The following is a 26,957-nucleotide window of genomic DNA, read 5'->3' as shown; positions in this document are numbered from 1 at the left end:
ATGCAGTACAAGTAAGACTCAATCAATGTAGAGAGTTCTGAACAATGTGGGTAAAAGTCATGGGCTGCATCAGCTGCAAGGAGGACAAGCAATGGTCGGTGCTTGCTGTGCTGTTGACATTGTACACCTTGAGGTACACCTTGAACCTTCCTGGGGTCTATGCACTCTGAGGAAAATGTGACTGTCGTTCCTCTGATACTAAATTTGATTTAGACCTCATAACATTTGTAAAGTAAATACAGACTGGGTGACTGGGTGTTGCCATTCAGAGTACTTTGTCTGTCCTCCTTCTTTATTCTCTAAATCAGAAATGTCAAAGGGATGGCTTAACAGAGGAGAATTAATAATATCTATAACTTTTCAGCCTCTTAGAAATACCAGTGAAGAAACTTTTTTTTCTTACTTTTCTTTTACTGAAAGGCAAGTGGATTCTCCATTTTTACTTGTAGAATTCTTATGTGCCTAACCACATAGTACAGCAGTAAAAAACAAACTAAAAAAAATGGAAAAGCCTGCATCATCAGCCTTTGTTACATAGATATACTGTCAGCATTTCTTTTTCAGTATTTTATGTAATGACAGAATTTTTTCACTGTTGTTATATAATGTTTGAAATATGGAGACTAGCCAAGGTCACTCCTCGATTGTGAAAGGCACCATCCTATCTGCCAGATGATTTAATAGCTAATGAGATCATATTCCTATGTCTTCAACTGTTGCCGTCATGATTTTGCAAAAATGAAGTATGAAGTCCTTTCTGCATCTGGCATCTCTTTTGATGTGGATCTAACTGCTGAGGGACTGAACTGAACTGAATGTTTCAAGAAAGCCAATTTACTCAGCTGGTCGCAGAGCCTTTGACCTCAATAGTGGAACTTGGCAAATCAATGAATACTCTTATGTTTAGTGTTCTGTCAAGAATTGTGAAAAAGCTCTGTAAACCATAGATCCTTCTGCAAAATACTAGTTTGTAGTTTAAACATTAGTCTTTCTTCAGAGGCCAATGAGGCTAGTTAATTAAGCCTGAGGGGTTATGAACTGTTGGCAGTTAATAAGTCATAAAATTCTTCCATAAAACAGGATGCTAGATTCCATCACTGAGGCAAGGAGTACAAAGAGCCGGTGTATAAATATCTAATTGTACAAAAGGACTGGGATTTCTCAATGACTGCTCATCTGGAGTCTCCAGGGCACGCTCGCTATGGTTTCCTGATTTTTAGAAGCCAGTTTAAAAAATGAGTGCATTAAAGAGTAATTTGCCTGAAAGTTCAGGAAGTATGGGGTGGTGAAGGGAGGGGGAAAGGAAAAGACAAAAGGAGGGCAAGGGAGAGGGAGAGAAACTGAGAGAGAGAGAGGAGGGGGTGTAAAAGAAAGCAGAACTGAGCTCTCTACACTGAGTTGGACATTATTACATTTGTCATCTGTTTTCTTTCTCCTTTAGGATGTTCACCATGGCAACGGTACACAGCAGGCTTTTTATGCTGACCCCAGCATCCTGTATGTTTCCCTCCATCGCTATGATGAAGGCAACTTCTTCCCTGGCAGTGGAGCCCCAAATGAGGTTAGGTTTATTTCTTTAGAGCCCCATTTTTATTTGTATCTTTCAGGTAATTGCTTTGCATGATTACCCCTAATTTTCTTGTCCTTCTCTGGTTCTTTAAATTACACCAGATTACCAAATTGTCCACTGGGAGCAGGGGACCAGTAGAGAACAAGTGCATAACCCAGAGCAGTCCTTGTCAAACAAGGCTAGGCTGATCTGACATGTTGTTTGATGTTTGTTTCTAAAGCACATTTGAGACTTTTTTCCCTTTCCCTCTCTCTTTTCCTCCTCCTTTTTCCTCTTTTTTCACTCCTTTTAGCATTTTATTCCTATTTTTCAGGTTGGAAGTGGCCCTGGTGAAGGGTATAACATAAATATCGCTTGGACAGGTGGCTTGGACCCCCCTATGGGTGATGTTGAGTATCTCACAGCATTCAGGTTGGTACCTTTAAAAGTTTTGAAAACTAGTTGTAGAGCATAAGCACATGAATAAGAGCTAATGTAATACTGAAAGTAAGGAGAATGACTTATGGTGAAACGAACTTAATTCTGGTATCCCAGTGTATGAGAGTTTAGTAAATAATGTAAAAGGATAATTTAATTGTTGTGATCATCCATGCAGAATTAACAGAATAATTTCTAGTTACTAACTGGTCACTGTTTTTTTTCATTAAAAAATGACTACCTGTAACATTTGAATACAAGTATTTACACCAGGCAGAAGAAAATTGCTGTTCACATTCACATTGATTGCAGTTACATGCCAGTAGAGCAGATAGAAAGTAATGTGAAGTATGACCCAAATCCAGTGTCTCTCATTCATTTAAAAGACTCATCGTGATGCTCACAGATTTGAGCATTAGCTTTTTCTGTGAATTGTGGTAAACTGTTATTTACCTAAAAGTAAATAATTGTGAAATATCACAGTAAGAATGATAGGAATTGTTGCATGCTCTATTTCTCTTCACTTTCAATAGCTAATTCTAAATGAAATTTTATCCTTTCATAGGTGATGCATCATAATATTTAGTGTTATTTTCATGGGACCAGAGAAGAGAAAACTAGTTTAAAACACAGTCTTTTAGAGTTTTAGAAGTCTGTCTTACATACACCATTTCCTTTCATTGTAATGCAGTTTAATGGAAGGATTTAGTGAGCAACTCACCTTTCGAGACTGGGCAAATGCTACATATTTGTAAGGAGGTTTTCATTTAGTAGAAAATGGTATGCAGGAAAGACAATGAGACAACCAACATGTATCTCCAATCTCTTTTAAGATATTTAGTTTGAAGTAGTGCATTTATCACAATATCCCACTGTTATTGTGGAAAAGGTTCTAATTGTATTTCCATTTGCCTGTATTTAAAAAAGAGTCTAAAGAAATAGTAAGTGGGAGGCTCCAAATTTCCTACACTTCAGTATTGCCTCAAGCTCTTTCCAGGATACATCTTATTCTTTGATGAGATTTTCATATAGGTTAAGGAACTGGATGGTTCAAATAACTGGTATTAGTGTCTGATATTAATATTTTTGGTATTTCCACCCCAACATTCTTGATTTGGATCCAAACTGTTCCACTAATGATAGAGGTAATGTGGCCATCTATTGATGCAGAGAATGGTGGTTGCAGCTTATTCAACAGAAGACTCACAAAACTTGAACTGTAACCATAATTGGTACCACTGCTATCCTGAAGACAAGTACATGGGCTCAATAGTACATTTACAAATACGAACTTCACAGTTCTGTTTTAAGACACACTAGTAAATAGTTTGGAGCAACTAATATTGCTGCTATGCCTATTACTCCAGAATTAGAGGGAATCTCAATCTCTATGCCTAAGCAAAGCAGCACTATTTCTGTGAAATAAGGAAAATAAAATTCATGTAAGCTACTGGCTAACCATGTGCAGACATACACTTAATTATAATTATTATATTTTTAAGTCACATAAATTCAAAATAAAGCTTAGGATTTCCCTTTAATAAATTGCTGATGGTGAAAAATGTAATACTGCTATTTTAAATGCATCCATTTAACTGTGTAATTAATGTTGTAATTAATGTGAAAATTACACATTGTGTTCAATAGGTAATTGCCTTTATTTTTTTTTAAGAATTATAATATCCTTGCTTGATTACAATAGATACTGCTGTTTTCTTTTTCTCCAAACAAGTATCAGCAACAGGAAATGTTTCCTTACCTCTCAGCCCCTTTTGTGCCCTCTGTAGGGCTTATTAATATGGATTAGTATGACTGGTATGATGGTTTCGAGTGGGGATCAATGAAGCAAACAGCATGGAAATTTGAAGGGTGAATACAAAAATTTGTGAAGTGCATGGGATAGACCAGTAGCTATTTTCTATGCATGTAGTCTGAATGGTAGGTAAATATACAACTCCTCGTAGACACCTTATCCGTGGACCAGAATCTACCTCTGCTGTTATCCAAAGTATCACACATAATGTAGCCTGAGTTCTCAGTTTGACCAGAACAGAATTGTGAGACAGTAGTCAGGCAAGATAGATCCACAGTTTATCCTTTAGCCATAGATAGAAAGGAAGGTATAGTCTTGGAGAAAATGAACAGAAGAGTTGGTAAAATATCCCAGCAAGTCAGCTGTTGTTTTGGAATTTTGACCTGCAATCAGTTTTTAAGAAAATAAGTGGGTTTCGTAGAAAGGAAAATATTGGGGTTTTTATTAAATTACTTTGTTTTATAGACAGACTTACAGACAAGATCTGAACTAAGGGGTGGAGAAAAGGTTGAACATCTTCAATTTTAAGAGAAAAATAAGGGACATCATACCTACTCTCCAGTACACAGAGAGGTTACTCAGTATTTAGTCCCTAATGAAGGCAGGAGTGGGTGTTGGTGAAGGTCCTGTCCCTTGTAACCAAGGTGTAAGTTTGCAGATGGGTGGAGCCTATTTGGAGAGAAGCCAAGGCTTTCTGCTTACGGGCAGCCTCCAGAGCTTAATCCTTTGAGTTCTTAGGATCTGAGAAATTTGCATTAAAATAATCTAAAAATCCCTAGGGGGTGCACGTAGCTTTCACCTTCTCACCAGCAGAGCCCTTATTTCATCCCAGAATTGCACCCAGCACATACTCGAAGTGTCACCAGCCTTGACACTAGGCAACTTGTTACTGCTTGATTGACTGTCAAATTTCACAGCAGAAATCCTTCTGAATGATAATGTCCACAGAAAAAAAGACCAAAGCTTTCTTTCTGTCTCTAGAGTTCAGCTCATAATCAGGTATTATATATGACAATGTGTTTGATATCAGGTATATTGTTCTTAGGCCAGAATATATTTGTAGAAGAGTGAAAGCATTTGCACATCTACATATATATACATGCAGGTAGCGCAATATTAGTTATTTTCCACTGCATAAATCACTAGAAAAATCTATTTTCAGTAAATCCTTTTAGGACTGAATAATATTGAACATCACTCTTCCTTCAAACTGTTCAAGAAAGTATTTCTGTTTCTTCAGGAAAAAAACAACTTTCAGTGTAAAAAAATGAAGAAAATGTGAAGGCATAATACAGAGTAGTCACTTCAAAGGCATGCTGAGTGCGTGGCTGCACTGGGACTATCATGGAGAATAGCAAAAATAATGGTGTTGGTTTGTGTCTGCCATTTTGATTTCAGTGCTACATGAAGAGTTTATTGTATTTTTGAACTAACTCTGTGACAAAATCAAATGTAAATGGCTGTAACCAATTTTAAGATTAAGACTGCTAATTCATTTATAAAAGAATATGTTTTAATTTCTACTAAGAAGATGAGTTTGCTCATGTTAACTACAAGGAGGTAGTAGAAAATGCAGGAGAGAGAAGTCTCTGCATAATGGAAAGTGCAGTAATCAAATCACTGTACCATTTAGTTATGCCAGAAAAGTGTTGTTTGATGTTTACCATAGTTAAGCAATTGGTATAGCTACGGAAATCCTTGAAATAACGACATTTTTCTAAAGGGCAGGCATCTCTTTTCTCCTAAGATAACAAAAAGGCACAGCTCTTTCACATTACTTTCAAGGCCTGGAGTATCCCTCTGGAGAGTTTGTTTCATCATTTACTTCCACCTATTCAGGTTAAATTTGCTTTAATCTCTTTGAAATCAATAGGAGATGGTGGCTATTTTCTAAGAGGATGATTTTACACTTGAGTTTATGAGGATGTAATCCACCCTCTTCTGCCAACAGTTATAGAAAAAATAAGAGCAATGGGTGACTAGTAGTGTTCAAATAATTATTTTCATGAGCTCCACATTATACCAGATGTGCTCAGTAAAACAGGCAGCAGACAGAGGCTCAGGTCTGTTTTGTACATGCACATGTATCTGTGTGTGTACTTGGAGTTTACAGAGGGCAGGAGAGCTGTGTTTCCATAGAGTAGAATATAGAAGATACAGGAGGCAGTGGAAACAAATGTGAGCGTTGAGAAGAGTGAGGGAGAAGCAAGAGAGAGAAGGAAACTGAAGTGTGCCTTCCAATCACTTTGCACTGTTTTTACTCAACAAAAAGTTGTAAATTTGGCTTAACCAGCCAGTATGCTCTGGCTGCTTTGCACTACTCCAGAGTAGCATAAAACATCCACAGCATATCAATGAACATGGCCATAAGAGCTTGCTTACAATGAAACATATATGTATGTGTATGATTCTTGGAATGATTAGAAACACTGTATGATAATATTATTTTTTAGCAGTCACATGTTTGATTTTAATTTAAGAGGGTGATCAAATTAAAAAGAAATAGGTGCCATTAAGGCAGAGTTAAAGATTATCTATGATTTAATTTAAAATATAGCACAACATTTGTAATTACCTGTAAATATAATTTTAAACAAAGAAAGTTCAAAATTAAAATCATACTTGAAACCACGTGTGTTAAAATGTAAAAATGAAAGAAAATTAAGGTGTGCAGAAAATCTTCACCCTGTCTTGCAGTTCTCAGTGTTTGGTTTGAGAGAAAATAAATACATTTAAAACTGTTTGTATTCTAAGGTCTCAAAAATATTAACAAAAATATTAATTGTCATCTTGAGGCCATACAGGGCATAGTTAAGGTTATTTGAGAGACTGCACTGATGTATATCAACCCTTCTTTTTTCCTTAGTTTTGTATTTCTGGATCTGGTGACATTTAATTTTGACATTTCAAATTAAAAACTTTATAAATGTACTTTTGTTGTTTTCAAATACATTGTCTTTGTTAACTCTGTTTCAGCATAGATACTAATTTTTCTTTACCATTTAAGTTACACTCTAATACCCTAAGAAGAACACTATATTTCTATATTTTTCTTATGTTTTTTCATTTAAGTTTGCATAGCTAGCCTATATTTTTATAAATTAAATTAATTTTTTTGTAAATTCTACTTTTATAACTTTTTGTTTAGTGAGGAATTGGAGATAACTCCAAGAAGTTTCATGTATCCTGTTGGTATTGAATTTCATGGTCTTAAGTATGTGTGTCTGAAAAACAAAAATTTTTTATTTAGCTCAAATCGCTACTCTTCCACTTTCATTAAATGTCCATTTGTTTAGGTACTACGTGTGTAGATGAAACCCACATTCTTGCCTATTCACATTATTATTTTAAATAGCTTTTATGATCTCTGTCATGTCCTTTCCTATTTTTCTTCTTTCGAAATACAGTATTTCTAGTCTTTTTCAATCTGTCTTCGTTTAGAAATGTATTCAGTTGCCAGATAATTTTAATTGCTTATCTCTGAGACTTGGCTATTTTCTGGAAATGAGCTAAATACACCACATGAGGGCGAACCATCGATTTATATTATTTTGAATATTATTATGGCTATCTTTGACATAATTACTCTGCAATATTGTATAACTCTCTGACTGAGTAGAAACCTTGGTTTCTGATAAACATAGCAAAGAATGTAGAAGACAAAAATCAGCATTTTTTCCTAACTGTACCTAACTATTTGAAGTGAGTCACAGTACAATGGTATATTGTGATGTTTAATGAATTCCACCAAGAATAGCTTTTGAGAATAAAGTTTATTCAAACAATGATTCTAAATACCCATAATTTAATGCTATTAATTTTTTATGACTGTAATATCTAGAGGCTGCTACTGAGGCTATATTGTAGCTAGACTGCATCTAAAAAATATGGTAAGACTCAGCTTCTGATTCAAATGTTTGATAATGTTTGATATCTCTTCAAAGAGATGTAAAGACAAAAGTATGGGAGGGAGGAAGGAAAAGCCAAGTGAGCTGCTCAGCCTCGTGAGTCAGTAAAAGAAGTAGACTGTGCTAACACCTTTAGAACTTTAATCTATTGTGTTATCAGTGAACTCCATTTGCAATAGCCTCAGACTAGCAAAATGCCATGTTTATCTTTGTTAATGGAAACTAATTATTTCTCAATATATTGCTTTGTAATAACTGGTAAAGATTATTCCAACTGTAGTTCTCTCTCTCATCTATTTGTTGGCATCCATATGTTCAGTATTTCACTGTGTAAAGAGGAAGGCAGAATCTCTGTCCTATGTAGGACAGGCAGCTAATGATTTACACAAATGGAAATGGACATCATTGAGAGTGCAAGTTATCCACAGTCCTTGTGCATTGTCAAGGGCAATGCTTTTGTGAAGAAAAATTATGGCTGAGCAGAACACAGTCATGGAAGCTCTAGGAAATATAAACAGTAGTTTCTATGTGGATGTATATAGTTTGCTTTCAGTCACCCACAGCATTCTGCAGAGTTATAAGTTACAGTTTCAATCAGTTTTTCATTTCTGACGTTGTTGACTTCTACCAAGTGTCTTTAAAAGTTGCACATTTCAACCACAGATGTCTTTCTTTTCCCTTCTGCCACAGAACATGTCTTAGGAGAATTCAAATAAAGGTATACCAAACACTTATAGAAAGATAACTTAAGAGTATCTGAGCAATTTCTTTTGAAAAAGTTTGAAGAAGGCAGAAGTTTGCTTGAAATATTATTTTAAAAATCTGTTTAGAGTATAATTTTCATATATAAATATTCCATAGTCCTGATGATTTGTGATTTTAGAATATTTTTTGGGTGTGATGGGGAAGGTTTTGTAATATTCGTAAATTTTCATGCTTTTTTTCTTTTCTTGACAAATGTTTTGAGCACTGAGATGATTAGTATCATGGGGATGGGGACAGAGTCCTTAGGAAATGGAGAAGCAGAGTTAAAAGCATTTGAAATACTGGTATAAACAGCTTTTCAACATTTTTTTATACTTCAAAGTTCACAATAAAACTAAAACTGGCAACAGTGTTTATACCCTGTGACCTCTTGTTCTTCCTACTTCTTTATTTTTATTTGGAAAATCTAACTTCTGACTAAAATACCCTAAATTTTCACCTTTTCTGTACCAGGATTTTTAAAACTGTATATGACGCTCCTTTCATTCACTGAAACTCAGAAGTGAAACCTTTCATTACAGAAATTAATTAGTGTTGGCTTACTTTTCTACAGATGCAATTTCTTTTATTGACATGGCAGACTAGGGGGTGGAGGAGAAAGGATAATAAAATATGGCATGTGTCAGGTTTATGTGGTTCAGGTTAAAAACTATTTGATTAAAACCCCAAGTCATACATGATCTGTAGTTTCAAAGTACTGAAAAATACCTGAACTCTTTTCCAATATAACCATTTTCCAATTTTTGTTAACCCAGACAGATGAAAGAATAGAGGTGTGTGGATAAAGATTTGCCATATTGTCAAGTACTTTGATGGAAAGGTGAGAAATATCACCAAAAACATCCTGGAAGAAATTAAATGCAGCAAGAATGCACAAGATATTTTTATCCTAAAATTTAAAATATCTGCGGCATTTAAATGGAGATAAATTTCAGGTCTGAATTAAAAGTCCCACAGCAACACTGAGTGTTTGTATAGATGTCCAGCCCCAATTTAAATTTTGTTGCTTTATAATAACTTATGAGAACTAGACTGTAGCCTGTAAAAAATATCCACATGTTCTCTGCTGGAACAGCTCCAGACTGTAACAGAACCACTAGATTGCACCCTGGTGCTTTATGTATTGTTTAATTGTTTTCCTTTGGTGGATATTTTTATTAAAAGCCCATTATCCAGAATCAGACAGAAGTGTTGTTTCAAGAACAGCAGAAACAGAGGCCTTTCAGCTACACAGTTCTTATTCATGCTTTCTTTAGCCAGCTTAGCTAATGAGACCTCCACTATTATTCTTTTAATTCTTAGAGAAGAAAAAGAAATGCAAGTTTTTATTTTGATCCTTTCAAACATAAGCAGGACTGCAGAGAAGTATTGTGAGGTCATGTGTACTCACACACCTGTGTCTCAGTGTTAGTTTGCATGTGTACATCCAAGGCATATCTGTGCTTAAAGATGTTCTCGTGCTTTTGCACAAATAATTCCTTGGAGATATTCTTTTATCCTAAAGATTTTGTGTACCTGTGCTACACTTTGCCCATAATGTAATTGCATGAAAGGAATAAGTATTTTTCGTAGAAAAAAATATTCTAGCAATTAAAGCTCCAGTAATTCTGAAGAAAAATAGAAAATCAGGCAAGAGTCAGATTTTGAAATCCTGAATTATGCTGAATAGCACTGTACTCAGTGCTGCAAGATGTTATGAGGGTTCTTGTTACTAGATATTGTTGGAACCCCAGACAAGTATTTAATTACTTTTTAAAGTCAGCTTTTGGTCTTCTGGAGAGAAGTTTCAAACTATGAAAACATAATGTCTCAAAAATAGATATCTAGTGAATAAGTTCAGGGAGGTCTATGACTCATGATTATGTGGTATTAACAATACTGCTTGGGCCAAGAGTAATCCCATTAAATCAGTGCAGCTTCTTGAACAGCAAGTTGTTACCCAGTGTGAGGGAATCCGTCAGACTTCAAACTCTGAGATATTAATTGTTTCTTTCAGGCAGCATAAGAAAAATGCTCAGTTGGAGTGATGTGCCATTGTGTATTTCTTTTTCAGGCAAACTGGAGTCTTTGTCTTGGGATCACGTTTACTAGGGTCAGGATTTAGAAGTAAATTGATCATTCAGCTACTGTGACTACGTTTGACCTAATTAAGCAATCAAATCTTTAAGACTATATACAAGCAGTTTCAAGAGTTGTTATACCTTGAAACAAACTAAGCTTTGGAAGTATATAATTAGCTGATTTATATGTTTACCTACCACAAGTTTTCTTCTGATATTTGTATCAGCAGTTAAAATAAAGTTACCAAAATTATTAATTTATATTAAAAAAATGAAAAATGAAACCAAACAAATTACAGTGCAGTATAAACCAGGTTGAATAGCTATGTCTGGGATGCATGTCTCCTGTGCCACACATAGGAGTGTACATACTTATCAGAAGATATGTGGTGGAGGGCTGAAGGGAAAGATGCAGCTAATTTGATTCTTTTTCTCCCTGTCAGTAAATTGACTGGAGTCTGGTGCTTTGTCCCTCCTGTGCAGGGAGTACATTACTAAAGCAGAGATGACTAAAGACAGCAGTTCCAGTAAGCAGGAACTGTGGTTATGACATCTGATTTTCTTCTAAACTGGAACAAACCCAAAACTATTCGAAAGCTTCCAAGAAAACAACTAAGTTTGTGTTTCAAACCCTTTTGTGACGGTGTTCGTCTCTAACCTCATGGTGAGGACATCACCCTAGGAAACTAGAAAATCTTAAGTGAAAAACCCTAACCCTTTGGAATTGGACTTGGCCTTAAGTTGCACCAGGGGAGGTTCAGATTAAATATTATGAAAAAAAAAAATCACTTAACGAGTGGTTTGACATCGGAATAAGTTACCCAGGGAGGTGGTGGAGTCACCATCTCTGGAACTGTTCAAGAGGTGTCTGGATATGGCACTTGGGGAATATGGTTTAGGGGTGATTATGGTGCTGCTGGGTTGATGGTTGGGCTACCTGGTCTTTAAGGTCTCTTCTAACTTTGATGATTCTGTGATAGCGTGAAAGATTGAAGACAATTTCTTGTCCCCCATTCTTACAAATCAGTGACTTGAACCTGACCTCATCACATCTGAAGTTAATGCCTTTGCAATCAGATTATTTGGAATGTTTTGGGGTTTTTTTCTGCATACTTACAAGAAGTCTCTGTCTAAAAAATATCAAAGATATGTACATATACAAAAAGATTATGTTTTAGTAAAAGAGTACATTTCTTGAAAAAGTTACTGGTCTAGTCCTGAATTATTAGGCTAACGGAAGAGTGGAGGCTAATTACCACCCTATCCAATCCAACCCTCCTACTTGTCCAACCAAGATGTTTGCAGATTAAGAATATATTGTTAAACCTCAGCAAGTGTTTCAATTTCTGTGCCACGGGGACTTCTCATTCCTCATGCTTCATTAACATCTGCCTCATTTTCTATGTGATGAACTCTATGAGAACACATCCCCTTTGGATCTGAAAATGCCAGTTTATTATCTGCTCATTTGCCTCATTTTGTTCTAAAAAGTATTTCAAAAAGTTGCCCATCATTTTCAATGTAATTTTTATTAGAGACTGCAAACAAAGACAGCAAAGGAAATGCTGTTTGTAATAGCTTCAAGAGTAATTTCCAAATAACCAAGGAGGCAGTGATTATTTTCACTTTGTACCATCAGATGTGCCACTGCTAAGTATTAACTGCCCCTGAGAGTAAAAACATGCTGTGAATGAGTGTTTTTCAGCTCATTTTGATTTTCTCTGTGTTAAGTTCAGTCATTGGCCACTATGTGAAAAATCACTGAACAAACCCAGAATTTTTTATGTTGTCTTTTGTGGTCTTGCCAAGCAAATCTAAGAGCTTTCAAATATTGGAAATATTTTTCCAGTAGTACTAAACAGTATAAATAATGTTCCAAGACTGCAAATACTCTCCCTCCCACCTTCACGTTTCTCTCTTGGAGTCATAATTTGACCATTCACGAGATTCTTCACAGCATCCGTAATGCCCCTTTTCTTCCCACACCTCTGTTGTTTGCCTCTGATCACAAAGTTGCTCCTCATCTGCTCTTCTCAAACTCTTTTGCTTGTCACCAGGCCCTCATTCTTTTTATCATTTGATCTACCTGAGACACAAGCTTTTCTCTTCTCTTATTTGTCTATTTATCTTTGAGTGTACAGATTGCTTTTTGTTCTATGGTTCTGTTCTAGACCTTCTCCAAAACAGCATCTCAGCCAGTCTTAGCATGAACCCCTCCTGGCACAAAACTCATAGTCTATATTTCACCTTCATTTTTCTTAGCTTGTATGTCATCCACTTTTATTTACCCTAATGGTCTTTTTCTTGAAAATTCATCCTTCTCTCACTTCTGGACTTGGTAGTCTCTGGCCTCCACCCAACATTTCAAGTAGGTCTTTTAACTTGTTTTTTGGAATCAGTATTTTCCTACTTGATCTTTCTTCAGTGATTCCATGGCATTCTGCTTTTGGTCTTGGTCCCCTCTCCTGCTTCTTTGTGGTTGTCTAGAGGACAGTTCATCCACAATGCAAATCCTATTATTGTTTTTCAACAAAATGCTTCTCTGTTCTAGATATGTCTCCTCTGTACATCAGGAAATTTTATAGTAACTATATGATATGCTAATTGAGGAAATCTGCATTTAGTTCAATCTCAGCCTTACCAAACTTTTACCCTCAACCCATTACTACTATAGGCAAAACCATTTTTGTGCCTGTCAGTCAGGCAAGTTCTTGTGTTACCTCTGACCTTCTCTGTTGGAAGTCACAACACAGCAATGTCTGAATTTTGCAAATTCTTTCTGCAGCACGTCTTTGAAATACAGAATATATTACCATTCCAACCAGCTAAAGTGATTTCTGATTTTCAGCCTTTTTGTTTATTATTGCAATGTCATTCTTAGAATGCTCCTATGAATTTCATTTTACATATCATGACACCAGGTACAGGTTTTCTGCTTTTTTTGTGTGATAATGCTCATACTTGCAGTATATTCTCATAAACAGCTACAAGGCTCCTTCATTAGCTTCCTTGAAATCTTTTATTGCACTTCTATTTTGCTATATTACCTCACATAAAATGGGACAGTAGTTAAATTCCTATACTGCTAAGATGGCTTCTGTTCTTCTGGCATGTACCACTTCTGCCCATAGTTCAGCAAGTCCCCATAGTCTGAATGACAGGAAGCTGACCATGAGCCAGCAGTATGCCCAGGTAGCCAAGAAGGCCAATGGCGTTCTGGCTTGTATCAGGAATAGTGTGGCTAGCAGGACCAAGGAAGTGATTTTGCCCCTGTACTTAGCACTAGTTAGGTTGCACCTGTCCTGTTCTGGGCCCCTCAGTTTAGGAAGGATATTGAAATGCTGGAGCGTGTCCAAAGAAGGGCAGTGAGGCTGGTGAAGGGACTGCAGCACAAGCCCTGTGAGGAGTGGCTGAGGGAGCTGGGGTTGTTTAGCCTGGAGAAGAGGAGGACGCTCAGGGGAGACCTCATCACTCTCTACAACTCCCTGAAAGGAAGTTGTAGCCAGGTGGGGGTTGGTCTCTTCTCCCAGGCAACCAGCAGTAGGACAAGAGGGCACAGTCTTAAGCTGTGCCAGGGGAGGTTTAGGTTGGATATTAGGAAGAAATTCTTTACAGAGAGAGTGATCCGACATTGGAATGGTCTGCCCAGGGAGGTGGTGGAGTCACTGTCCTTGGAGGAATTTAAGAAGAGACTGGACATGACACTTAGTGCCACAGTCTGGTTGACAAGGCAGCGTTGGGTCATAGGTTGGACTCTATGATCTCAAAGGTCTTTTTCAAGCTAGTTGCTTCTGTGATTCTGTAATTCTGTGATAGAGTACAAAGACATGAGCCATCTTCTTATTCATTCTGTGCAGTGTCTTATGCCGTGGGTTTTGGTTCATAGCAGTGCGTCCAATGCACTGTACTAATATAAATGTTTGTATTATTAAGGATAATATTAAGATGTAAGGGTTAAGAGGTTAATTTAGGAGATATAAGTTCCTCTCTCCCTCTCATGTTGCATGAGAGGTATACAGCCCCAATACTGGTGACACTGGCTGCATGTGAGACATGGCGTGATATGAGGTGGTGCACTGGAGGGAGACCAGGGCTAGAACCAGGCTGGAATCAGGTTCTCTGATCTCATGGAAAAGGGAGTGTCTTCCCAGGGCTTGACAAAGGGAAATAGATGAAGGGATTAAGTCCTCTAGCCCAGATGTCTTTTATGCAAATTTTACTGACCAAAATTTATTTAGAACATGGGGGCACGGACCTGTATTCTGGAGCTGTTTTTCAGTTCCAGAAGTATGCTACTGGTAGGATTCAGTCCTTCCCAAATATGCTTTCGAAATGTGATCCACCCTCTCATAAGGGTCCATCCATCTCAGAAGTACAGATATCACTCAGCATTATGATCTCATGAAGCCCATGAGCACATATCTTGTTGACATCTGAGGAAACATGATGATTATCAACAAAATGTAGGGCCTATTATACACTGTATCGCTTCAAACACAATGAGGCTTAATTACATAAGAAACAATATACGTGTTTTGCAAGCTTGTAGAATGTCACTTGCCGAAATTATGCAAGATACAAGAGTTTCCTAAGTTTCTATTATACTTTTATTTCCAGCAGTATTCTTTGACAAACTAAATAAATTACTGGATGTATTGGACCTCTGAGGCTTGGGGCAAAGAATGGAAAAATTATTTACAAAAGCTTGAAAATATTTAATCACTAGAGGCAGGGGGCAACTGTGTTTTAATTAGCAGTTCCTCAGGCCATTGGCTGGCTGGAGGCTTTCTCAAACAACCACACAAACGCACTGAATAGCTGTTTGCCAGCCTTAGGGTCAGGCCTGAGATGAAACAGATAAGATAATTGGCTCTAATGAAATCCAGAAGGCCTTGGCTTTCTTGTTTGAGCTTGGATTTGAAAAGTGCGTGTGGAAGTGAGGCTTAATTCAAACCAGTCCTGAACTAGGCCCGTTTTTCAGTGACTTTGATATTGTTTGAAGTTCTGAAAGTGTTCGCCACACCACTAGCCTGCTGGGCTGGGCCTCCCCGGTCACCTTAATTACTGAGCTTTATTGCTGACTTTACTACACAGGAAAGGAGCCATTATATGTTCCATCAACATCAGCTCTCCTCAGATTGGAGGAAAGGGCAGGGTGAAAGGCCACTGTAGGAAGGCAAAAACTTCACTTTGAGGTAGTCAGATCATTTACCCGTGTTAAATTTCACTGTGCTATGTGTGTACATTCCTCACAACACAGAAGCCCAATTTCCATTTTTTTTAGCAAGTGATTACTTTTCAAAACATTTTGTTTGTGTCTGATTAGCAGAAGGGGACATTTATTCTTAGAGGTGGAAAGAAAGCAAATTGTAACAAACGCCTAATTAATCATCACAGGGGAAAGAAATCTAGTTAAAAACTGTAATAAAGAGAAATTGTTCTTAATGCTTCTTTGAAGTGGGAATAAGTGAGGAAACCCCTATGGTGTGTTTGCAGACCTGACACCCTACAGAACCGACTCCTTACAACCAGCCTGATATCTTCAGGGTAACTTGTAACGTGCTCTCCAAAACCAGAAAAGCTCCTGTGAAGTACTCTAAGGGCAAGCAACAACTGAGGTATTTTAGCAATGTTAGTTGTGAATTATTCTCTTCAGGATAATTGCTTTCAGAATTTGGTCCTAATCTCTTTAGCTGCTCCAGCTGGTGGTGCTGCTGGAAAAAAAAGAAGCTGAACTTCTATGCATGAATTGGTTTTCAGATCTAGACACTCTGTAGCAGGAGAGAAGTCTCTCATGCTTCAGCATCCATCCACCGAGGTTCCTGGGAAGACTGCTCTTGGGAAATACAGGACGGATCCTGCAAATGCTTAGACAAATATATTTACATATTAATTTATTAGTAAGTCGGTTAGGCTACTAGCCTGAGTAAAGTTACACATGTGCATTTATGTTTGCAGATTGGGACTCCTGAGACTAATGAAAGCATATCATATTGGCAGATTTGTGCCAGATCCCATATTGCCAACACTAACACTTAATAAAAGAAATATTGATGAATATTAATTTCTAGTGAAGTTCAGATCAAGATACACAAACTTTTTTTTCCATGAACTCAGGAGGAAAATTAGAAACAAATGAAAAATCACTTCTGTTACTGTCTACTCTGTGAGATTTTATTTTGATTTTTATTTCCTTTGTTGGTGTTTTTTAGTTTGCTTGTACATTTTGTGAGTTTTTGTTTGTTTGTTTTGTTTTCATGGAGCTAATATTTCTGCTTTTCTTAAATCCTCGAAAATATCTTGGATTCCTTCATAAAAATTAGAAAGATACATTCCTCAGAGTATTCAACCCTTTCCTTAAGGCAACACTGTTTCCTATAGAAGGCTTCTATATCTGAGATAGTTCCACCTTGTGTCATTTTATAAATAAAATATATGCTATAATGCACATTTAGGTACGTATAGTTGAAGACAAAGGACTACTATTTAAGAACCCTCAAGGCTTATTGTTTTTCTTCTCTTTCATATAGCCTGTCATTTTAGCATGTTTTATGTTAGTAGAATGGCAAATTGGTTATATGCTTTAAAGAGAAGGAGCAGGTTTTAATATTTTTATCAACATTTTGTGAAATTTTAACCTGTTAAACTCATAGCCAACATCACAGGGAGCTGGTTCTATCTTGATGCATATTTTATTAGCACTAACGAATCTCTCTCTGAGCTGAGAAAATAACTTTACAAATCATCATAATTCTTTACAATTATCAGAAAACAATAATTTCCTTTCTAATACAAAAGGTTGTTTTGTGAGAAAACAGTAATGTAGGTGTCATAGTGTGAGAGTATGAGAGTTCCTAAAAGCACTATTTCCAGATGAGCAGATGTTCTGCTCTTTATTGAGTTTGCTCACATTTTTAATAACAAAAAAAATGAGACAAAACCTTCTTTTTTTGATACCATGCTTCCTAAGAGATAAGTTGGACTATTAATCGTAACCCATAATTGTAAATCATAATCCTTGTCTGACTGTAGTATCAGCTGCATTCACATTTTTGGAGGCTAATGTGATAAAGAGGAGCATATATGATATTAAAATAGCATTATATTATACTGGAAAAGATTTTTTTAACTAGGAGAAGTGCAATTATACAATCTATTCGTGATTTAATGCATACCTTGCAGATATGCCTAATGATGTTTTTACCAGAAGAAATAGAATTATAAAATTTACTGGTGATTTAATTTGACCTTTGCACATCTGTCTATAAACTTTGTAAAGTTAAGCTTAGGCGGGTGGTGTAAGTCAAGCAGAGGATAGTGACGGAGGAAGCATTTTATTGCAGAAAGAAATTCCCTGGATGCTTGAATCACTTATTCCCAAGGTTTTCAAGGAAGTACAATGCTTATTAGTAAAAGGAGTGGTGATTTTTTTGTTTGTTTGTTTGTTTTGGTGAGGAACTGATAGTTTCATAATTTTCACATTGCTTACAATTGCTTGCAAATCTGCAATTTAATAAAAGGAAGTGTCACAAAAATAAAGTACATAAAGTAGCCATTATCTGATATGATGGTGTTCTGTTGTGTATTTTCAAAACATATAGAGACCATGCAGCAAATCACTGGCTGAGCCAAGAGTAAATGTTTGGCTTTGTTACTTTCATTAATTCCTGCATCTTTAAAATGACAGATTTAATAAAATGACTGTTAGATGTCATCTTTCTGTGTACCCATCTGCTCTCCTGTTGATGTTTTCAGGTAGAAAATCCATATGCTTTCCTGTTAAAATTTAAAGGTAGATTTTGATTCTGCTTTTCATTATTATTCCTTTGTATCATTTTAGAATGTGTAAAGAGGAGGTAAATTGAACCACTTGGGTTCAGTAAGTCACTTTTTGATGCAACGACAATGACATACGTTTTAGCAGGACTGCATTCTGTTGTTCATTACCTGGTTTTTTACACTCTTTGATAACAAGAGGGTAACTGGAAGATAAATACCATAAAGAACATTTAATTGGATGCTGGCTGCTTTACGTCTTTATATAATTATAGATTACTTTCAGACACCTCTTACCCTGGTAAAGAATAGAGAAAGAGTTAATAAGGACATCACCTACCTAAGGTATATACAAGACACTTTGGCTGTGCCTTTTCATTGCTGTGCTCAGGAATAACAGTATGAATAATTCACTGCAGAGAACTTTCACAGGGGATACCATAGGTACATAATTCTTTTGACTAAAGAATTCAACTGGGATACATTTCTCATATCATGGCATATGCTGTATTGTCATAGATTACTTTTGTGTGATGTGAGAGATCAAAGGATTGTACTCCTATTTCCATGACTACAATAAACTTGAAAAGAACAAAAGGGAATAGTGGAGAATATTGCATAAAACGAATGGGAACTAATATGATTTGAAGAAAAGGACAATTAAAATGAGGACAGCATGCTTCTTTATTGTTTTTGGTTTTAGTGTGAAGTATTGCACCTGCTTGTTAACAAGGTCAGATTTAGGATTAAGAAAAAACAGGGAGTGCTTTTAGTTGCATATTTTCTCCTAATAGCTCTGTTTCCTTAATTTAATTCATATGTACAGTATTCCGAAATAACTACAGTGATTGATAGTGCTGTAATAAAACACAGGAAAATACACATTCAATGTTTCTTTAAAAGACTTCCCATTGTATTCTATTTATTATCGTGCTAAAAATATTTTTAGCAGAAGCAAAATTCAATTCTTACAGTAACATGAAGCATTATTTTCAATTTGTAGTCAATCCTATCCTTGATGTCTTAAAATATGGACTAATAATTCACAAATCTTAAGTTCAAAAACATGTAATTTTTTACTTAATGGGAGCTACAGTTCCATTTTTTGTGGCATATTAGGTTGTGTAAAGATTGTGGAATCATCAAAGTGCAAAGTCCTGTATTGCCAATGCTGCTTAATAATACTATTATTCCTGGTAAAATCTACATAATTATTGTTATAAGTGAATAAAACAGTATTATCTGCTCAGATCAGACTATGACTGTTGCACTGAAAAAACAGCAAAGTACAAGCTGTTGAGAGGAAACAGAAGGTTCAGCCTGCTGTGTAGAAACAATTGGCATTAGTACCCTAAAGGAAAATGTGGAACGCAGCCATACGTTTTCAGATCTCAGTTGAAAAATTTGATTATACAGATGTGATTCGCTTCCTTATGTCCTTTCTGCTCTGAACATGAAGAGAGATGACTTTATATCTGGAAAAAGAAGTTTGAATTCCTCTACTCTCTACTCAGGACACCTTTTATGCCCCAGTACCTTAAGACTGGACTGAGAATAGCATTAATGAAAGGCTTCCTGGAATGGTTTCTCTGTGGGAGCTTTTAGCTTGAATGACTCAATAATATTGAAGAAGTTGTCATTTTTGGCTTTGTCATTTCACACTGGGTTATGGCTAAAAACTAGCATATAAACAGAGATAAATTCAGATCAAATTAAAAAATACAGCCACGTCTCTGCAATGTAGGTGTCTGCATGTCAGCAAGGTGTCTGCTTTCCCATTGTGGAGCTCTGGATGACACAGCCAGCCCAACTGAGACAGCTGTGTGACTTGCCCTTAAGCAGGGATATGCACTTGTTTGAATAACTTTCTAGACTTCACTGTCTGTATTGACTAGACCTTGATTCAGTTCCCAAAACCATACCAGTCCAATGACATAGATGCATTGGAGGAGGTGAGGTTTACTGCTGTGGCTGACAGCTATAGCAGAGGTTCTCTCAGAGATTGTGTCTGTTTGGAGAGCCAGGAGATGGCCAGGATGGTTTCCCCTGCTTCCCAAAAGCCACCAGTTATTTTCATGTAGGTAACTGAATCTCTTGTCTCTATGGAATACAGTGAGAGTTTAGACCCTCAGCTCCCATATAAACTCCTATAGTATATGCTTAGGTGTCTTCATCTGGATTTAGATGCCTTTCCTGGTTAAATGCACCTCTATTTTAGTTAATTTTTATTTACATATTTCTGGGGAAATTCAATTAACCACAATTGCATCCATATACAGTTAGGGACACTTTTAGGCTAGTGTTTCAAAGTATGTCTATACTTAAATACTTGCAAAAAAAGTGTAAACGAGTTCAATCCAGCTTTAAGCTACCTATGAAATGTCTGAAGAATTCTCATGAAACACCCACAATAATTGATTTTGTCTTTGCTGCACAGTGTCAAAACATAAATACACACTCTGTAAGTAGTTTATGTCTGTCTCTGAACTAATCTTTCAGAATCTTTCTGGAAGAAGCTTTACAGAGGCTAATATGCTGTGCTGAGATAAATTACCTTTTCTTAGCAGTATGAAATAGCCTGTACAAAACCAAGTCTCTCTGGCAGAAGTTTTTCAGTATCCACAGTGACTCATTTCAAAGCTACACATTTTTGCATGTAGCTGCAGTGTGCGTTATAGTCATATCCCCAGGCAAGATATCCACTTCAGTTTATTGATGAAGTGGGAGGTTTGCCACTTCAGTTGTAACTTTTTGTTATATCTTTGTATTACACCCTCGGTAGAGAGTATTGGTGGCTACACTTAGACCAAAAAACGTAAGAACAAGAACCTGGGAAGAGGTTGTATTTTAGTCAGGTTGTACTGTATTCTCCCAGAGGGATTACCTCTCAACAGGGACCCTTTCCAGAAATTTAGAGCTGATAATATTTATGAGAGTTCAGAGCAGTTGAAACATTGGCTAGAGATCTTTTAAATGGCTAAGTTTCCACACACTCCCCAAGGAGCTGGGATGAAGATCGTTTTAGACCTGTCAGAGGAAGATCATGCCTTAATTGTACTTCATTGAACTGTAAAAAATGAGGCCTCTCCACTAGATTTAAGAGCCTGTGGTAATTGTGATCTGTGTGAAATGTTCAGGAAACTCATCTGGGATCTTACAGTGTGTATGAAATAAGCTTGTGTCACTAACAAAGGTAGAAACAGTCACATAAATGTGATGGTTTCTGTAATTGATCTTTTCTAAAATTATCTCCAACTTGACAGGTAGCATCTTTTTCAGTATGATTTATTCTCTAATACAGTATACTCCAGTGGCTACCATCCAAAAATGCTGTCTTGAATATCTGCTTACAAATAGAACAGCCCCAAATCACTCAGGTTCATGACTCCGGTATTTCATTGAAGGATGAACATTCTTTGGCTCTGGCACAGATACTAGCTTTTAGAATAGAGCATCTCTGAAAGCATGAAGGACTAGTTACATCTTTCAGTAGCAAGCCTTACTGTAACAGAGCTCCAAATTAGCATCTCAGTTTTAAAAATACTCTTTAAAAAGGTATGGTGTGTCCTGGAGTGTGAAATTACGTGGAATAACACTGCTACTTTGATAAAATTAAAATCATCCAACTTCTGTCAGAGGGCTTATCTCCAGTCGCTGTTTCAAAACTTTCACAGTTTTCACAATCATAGGGAAGAGATAAAGACTATGTAATTAAGACAACTTGCAAGCTACATCTCTAAACCTCATTTATAACCTCTGGAAAGTTGTAGAAGTCTCTGGAGTTTCCAGAAATTTCCTCCATGGCAGGGCACCGATTTGTAGTGATTTTCCTCTTCCACTGACTCTGGAAAGAGCAAGAACATTACTATTTGCCCCTCCTTGGGAAAATGCTTGAAAATATTCCCTTGGACGGCATGAGGAGAAGGGCAGAGTTTGAGGAATGAAAGCTCTGACTGATGCAGATCTCTGCTGGCACAAGGGCAGACATGGTAAGATAAATAGAGCTTTCCTACTTCAGGGTGTTTACTTGCAGGAGAGGCCTTTTACTGTAATTGGGACCTATCTTAAGGAAGGGAGCACGGGGGGGTCACTGAAGCTGGCAGTTCAATTAAGTGTCCAACCCAAGACACAGAAATGTGTAAGTAGTTCTGTGAATTATGCACCAGTGCACCATTTAAATGATGGACCTGATGCCGCGGTGATGGTCTTGTGGAAGTGTCTTCGGCACTGCATCTCCAGACAGGTCACAGGAGACTGCACTGGAGAGATCACAAGGTAAATTGCACAAATATGAGAAATGAGTGAAGGCCCAGGAAGTGAGACCATATGCACACTTCTGGAAGGTCAGTACTTTCCTGTAATGTTTTGCACATTTGTGAAGAGCTTTTCTTTTTCAAGAAAGAAGACAAATAGCTTCAAGCTGGAAGTTTCTGACTGAATTCTGACTGAATTAAAGATCATCAATGATGATCATCAATGGCTAGATTACTGCTTTTGAGCTGGGAGCTGTGACATCCACAGTGTCACAGAGGTAGCTGTGGGGGATTAAGCCTGCCATGTTAAGCCATTTTCAGTGAGGGAATAATGTATACGTTTGGCTCCAGATCCTAAAAGGTTTTAAATGCATGTCTATCTTTTTCTTTTTTTAATTTGAGTTACTTAAATTTTTGCTTGTATTCCAACATCACTATTATATTGCTTGTATTAACATTAAAATGAACACATTCCCGAGTATTCCTCAACAGATACAATAACATGCAAAAATAAAGTATTTAGAGTTTCCCTTCAGAGGTTAGTAAAGTAGATACCATGATTTTATGCTAACCTGTGTGCAGATAGGACACTAGGGAGTTACAGTTTTCTATGAAAAGTACAAATGGGTCCTGTAGAAATTAATGCTTCCAGGAATAACAGCACTATGTACCTTAGACAACATTCAGAAAAGTAACATGCTTAGGTCAGTGAAGTCATCCAAGCTGTCTTAAGACTACATTAAAAGAAAAGTAGTTAAAGTTTGCAGGTCAAAAAAAGAAGTTACAGTGGTCAACATCTCTCGGAATGGAGCTCTTGGGTTTCATGCATTCACTGCCTCTTTGAGACAACTGGGAAGTAAAGGGGATAATAGAGGGCTGGACTAATAGTAATGAGCAAGCAGATGAGAGAAAACAGAGTAGAAAGAGAATTTAGATGAGACAGAGTAGAAGAAAGATGAGAGAAAACAGATGTAAGCCAAAAAGCCAATGAAGTGAGAGAGACAAGACTATAATGATTTACACAAGACATGGTGGAACTAGTCTGGATAGAACACTGAAAGAAATTTATACACTCAGTCCAACTCCAGAATAAAACAAAACTTTAGCAAGATTTTAAATAGGTTAAGGCAAAGCTCTGTGAATCTTTTTGTCCTGGAATTTGAAACAGAGATACTATAACGGGATATTCTGATAGTATTGGTGACCTTGCATAGATAAGATTGAAATAAACATCAAAACATTTACATGTTTATATGAACCAAAGTTCAAATCCCTTGAGATCTATTTTTTGCTAATATATATTTCCTTCTAAAGCTGTACAGAGGCTAAAATTGAATCTAGAACAAGTATAACATGAATGTATAACAAAAATGCATACGAAACAAGTTAAACAAAACCCTTGCTTTTTTTATCTATGTGCTGGAACGCCATTTTTTCTCACAGTAGCCTGATCTGATAATAATCTTCATTCCCTTAATAATAAATAATTATTTACATTTATATCAGACTTTGAATTTAAAAAAAATTCTAATTGAATTTTTTAACATATGGAAGGAGAATATAGGAAGAGTTTGAGAAAGCACAAGTCTGAAGAAACTTCATATAAGGATTTTGCTTCATTTGCACTTAGAAATGCAACTTGTGTACCCTGTGGCTGTTGAAACAACATATGCATTTTTCAATTTTAAATGCTTTTTATCTGCACAATATCTACATGAATTATAGAAATACTTAGTATTCTAGAACTGCAGCGGCTTCTTTAAGCATTCTTGAGCTGTGCTCATCAACAAATAGCAATCCTGCTACAGTGAGTTCTTTTTAGATTACAAGCTAGAATAGTTCTGATTTGTTGGTTTACTCACTGCTTTTATTTTTTTTATTTTTTATTTTTTTATGATCAGAGTTCTTCTTTGGTGATTCAATGGAATTTAAAGAGAATGGAGTACAGCCAGAGGGAGATTGGCAGGATGAACTTATTTTTACATACTCTTTTATCTTTGATACTCCTCATCTCTATGATAGCTTTTCTTGGTGAAGAAAGCACTGCAACGAGGTGGTGGGAAAGCTGAGTTGCATTTTTTTTTAGCAAGCAAGATTTACCACTTCTCATTCCACGGTCAAGTCTCTTCGAAGATAACTATTTCCTTCCTGACTGTGGATTTTCACTTGGACTGACAGGTTGCCCCAGTGTTATGGCACCAACTGATGTTTGAGATTGGAATTAAATTTCAGGATTTACAATTGAAAGCTCAGATTTTTTTAGAATTCAAGGTATAAAAGAAGTATAACATTATAGTAACTTATGGTTCTCTTTTTACTGCCAAAGACTGAATTATCGTACAGCAAAACAGTGGAAAGAATACAGATTTTAATGAGTAATTTTTTCCTTAGCTGTTCACGATGAAGGGCTGACAAATTCTTTTTGCTTAGGTGCCAAGAGTCTTCTAACCTTTCTTGAGGGGGTCACAACTTAAAAATCTACTGGATCACCTCCTATGTATTAGCAATGATAAAAACTTCCTCCTACTCACTGTAATTGCACAACTCCTTATGACAGGTTTGGCAGTTTCATGTTGGAAGAGTTATTTTAATGAAGAGTAGATGGGAAGAGTGTGCCAAATTTCTCAGGTCATGTAAAATTCCTTGTATTTAAATGTAGATTGGCAACTGGAATTGAAGAACTCACTGCAAAAAGATTTTTGTTCAGAGTGTTGGGTACTGTTGATAATCCAAAGATAGAAGCATGAAAAGTGCTGCTTTTGAACTAGTCCCTTACACAATTTACAAGATCTGTTGGCAATTTTAAGTAAAGAAATGACAAAAGTATTTCATAAATTAATGGTAACTTATTTGCAGTAAGTACACGAGAGCTGCCTAAAGTCAAACCCTTAGGAGAGAAATGATTAAGAACTCCTGAAGGGGTCTGTGAAATACTTGGAAAATGAATGTTTTATCAAATATATTTTGATTTCAGTAAGAGCTCCAGTTTTTGGACAGAGTGAAGCATTTTACTTACGTGATACCTGTATATTGTGTCATCCAAATATCAAATCTGAAAGAACTATTTTATTTTATTTTTAAGTGAAGTTGATTTGAATGTACATTTGACTTACATTTACTACAATGTTTTCTGAAACTTCACAATTATTTTACTGATGTAGCCAATCTCAGTTATTATATTATTTTGACTGTCACTCTGAGAGATAAGTGCAACAAAAATAAAGCTAGAAGTGGAAATCATGCTAAGGGATGTTTTTGTTGCTAGTTTCAACATTGTAAATTGAGACAGACATTGAAAAAGGGAACTGTGTGATTCAGTTCTTTCTTACATTTTCTTGAAATTATAATCAATCTCAGTTTCCTAGACAACTGACTATATGAGGATGGACCAGCCAATAATGGGAAACAGCTTTCTTTTTTATTGCTATAGCATGTGGTAGAAAGAGTCTTTTTTGTTTCATGCTGTTGAGATGACTATCCAATTTATCACTCCAAATAGGATCCAAAAATGACTAAAGGAGGTGTAAGCACTTCAGTTTTGTAAGAGGAAAGAGACATGAGTTCATGGGGGAAAGGCAAATTTAGAAGCATCAAAATGTAGTTTTTAGATGGTCTTCAGTTAAATCCCAAATTTCACCTTGATTTGTCCTCTGACCTTCTTCAAGGGTCCTGGAAGTTGGTGCAACTGATTGCATTAGGATTAGCAATGTATCAGAATGACTTTCTTGGGGTGAGTGGAGCTGCCTTTCTGCTGGCACAGATAAAAGGCTTCTTCCATGTACACCACTGAAAGAGTTAAGATTGATCTAGGACCACAAGATTTTCCACATTTCTTTTGCAGTCGAGTAAAATCTATTAGGAGAAATTTTGGTTCCATGAAGTCAATGGAAGTTTAAATAAAGTTGCTATATATCCGAATTTTCATATTTTGTTTCTCAGTCTGAGATTCCAAGTGCTTTGCTGTTCAATACTCCTTCCTTGGGAAGAAAAAAAAAAAAAACAAACAAGAAAAAAACCGTGCTGTGAAACATTTGTGCAGGAATTGTGTTATTCCTGATTTCTGTCGTGTTCTTTTCAGTCCTTATTTTTCAGACCTCTTTACTTTTCCTTTTCCTTTTTTTCCTTCTCTTTTTTTCCTCATTGTGTCCAGGAATAAAATATATGTCCTTTTTTTTACTATTGTTACTTGAGTTTCTCCAGAGCTGATACAATATATTCTGATCATGGATTTTGTTTCAGATATTGTGTTAATGCGGATTTTTTTGCTACTTTTGCATTTTAGTAAACTTCTTATCTGTGACATTGATTCCTTAATACCTAAAGTTCTTTCCCAGATGAAAATGCTTTCCTTTGAATTTCAGATATAAAACTATTTTTTTCATACTACTGAAGCCA

At 36.3% G+C, this 26,957-nt stretch overlaps 1 protein-coding gene across 9 annotated transcripts in view; it reads left to right on the top strand.

The window, feature by feature from the left end:
- HDAC9 (histone deacetylase 9) overlaps positions 1-26,957 on the top strand; it is a 423,755-nt gene that overhangs the window by 328,643 nt on the left and 68,155 nt on the right. For all 9 annotated transcript variants that reach the window (XM_029961711.1, XM_018075494.2, XM_018075493.2 and 6 more), the window contains 2 exons: positions 1,442-1,561; positions 1,884-1,981. In XM_029961711.1, the coding sequence (XP_029817571.1) occupies positions 1,442-1,561; positions 1,884-1,981 (218 nt within the window). The remainder of the gene's footprint in view (positions 1-1,441; positions 1,562-1,883; positions 1,982-26,957) is intronic.

This window comes from Manacus vitellinus, unplaced genomic scaffold (assembly GCF_001715985.3).
Source record: "Manacus vitellinus isolate BGI_N305 unplaced genomic scaffold, ASM171598v3 scaffold_3_pilon, whole genome shotgun sequence".
In the NCBI taxonomy this organism is placed as follows: Eukaryota; Metazoa; Chordata; class Aves; order Passeriformes; family Pipridae; genus Manacus; species Manacus vitellinus.
This window is presented reverse-complemented; position numbering and strand designations above follow the sequence as displayed.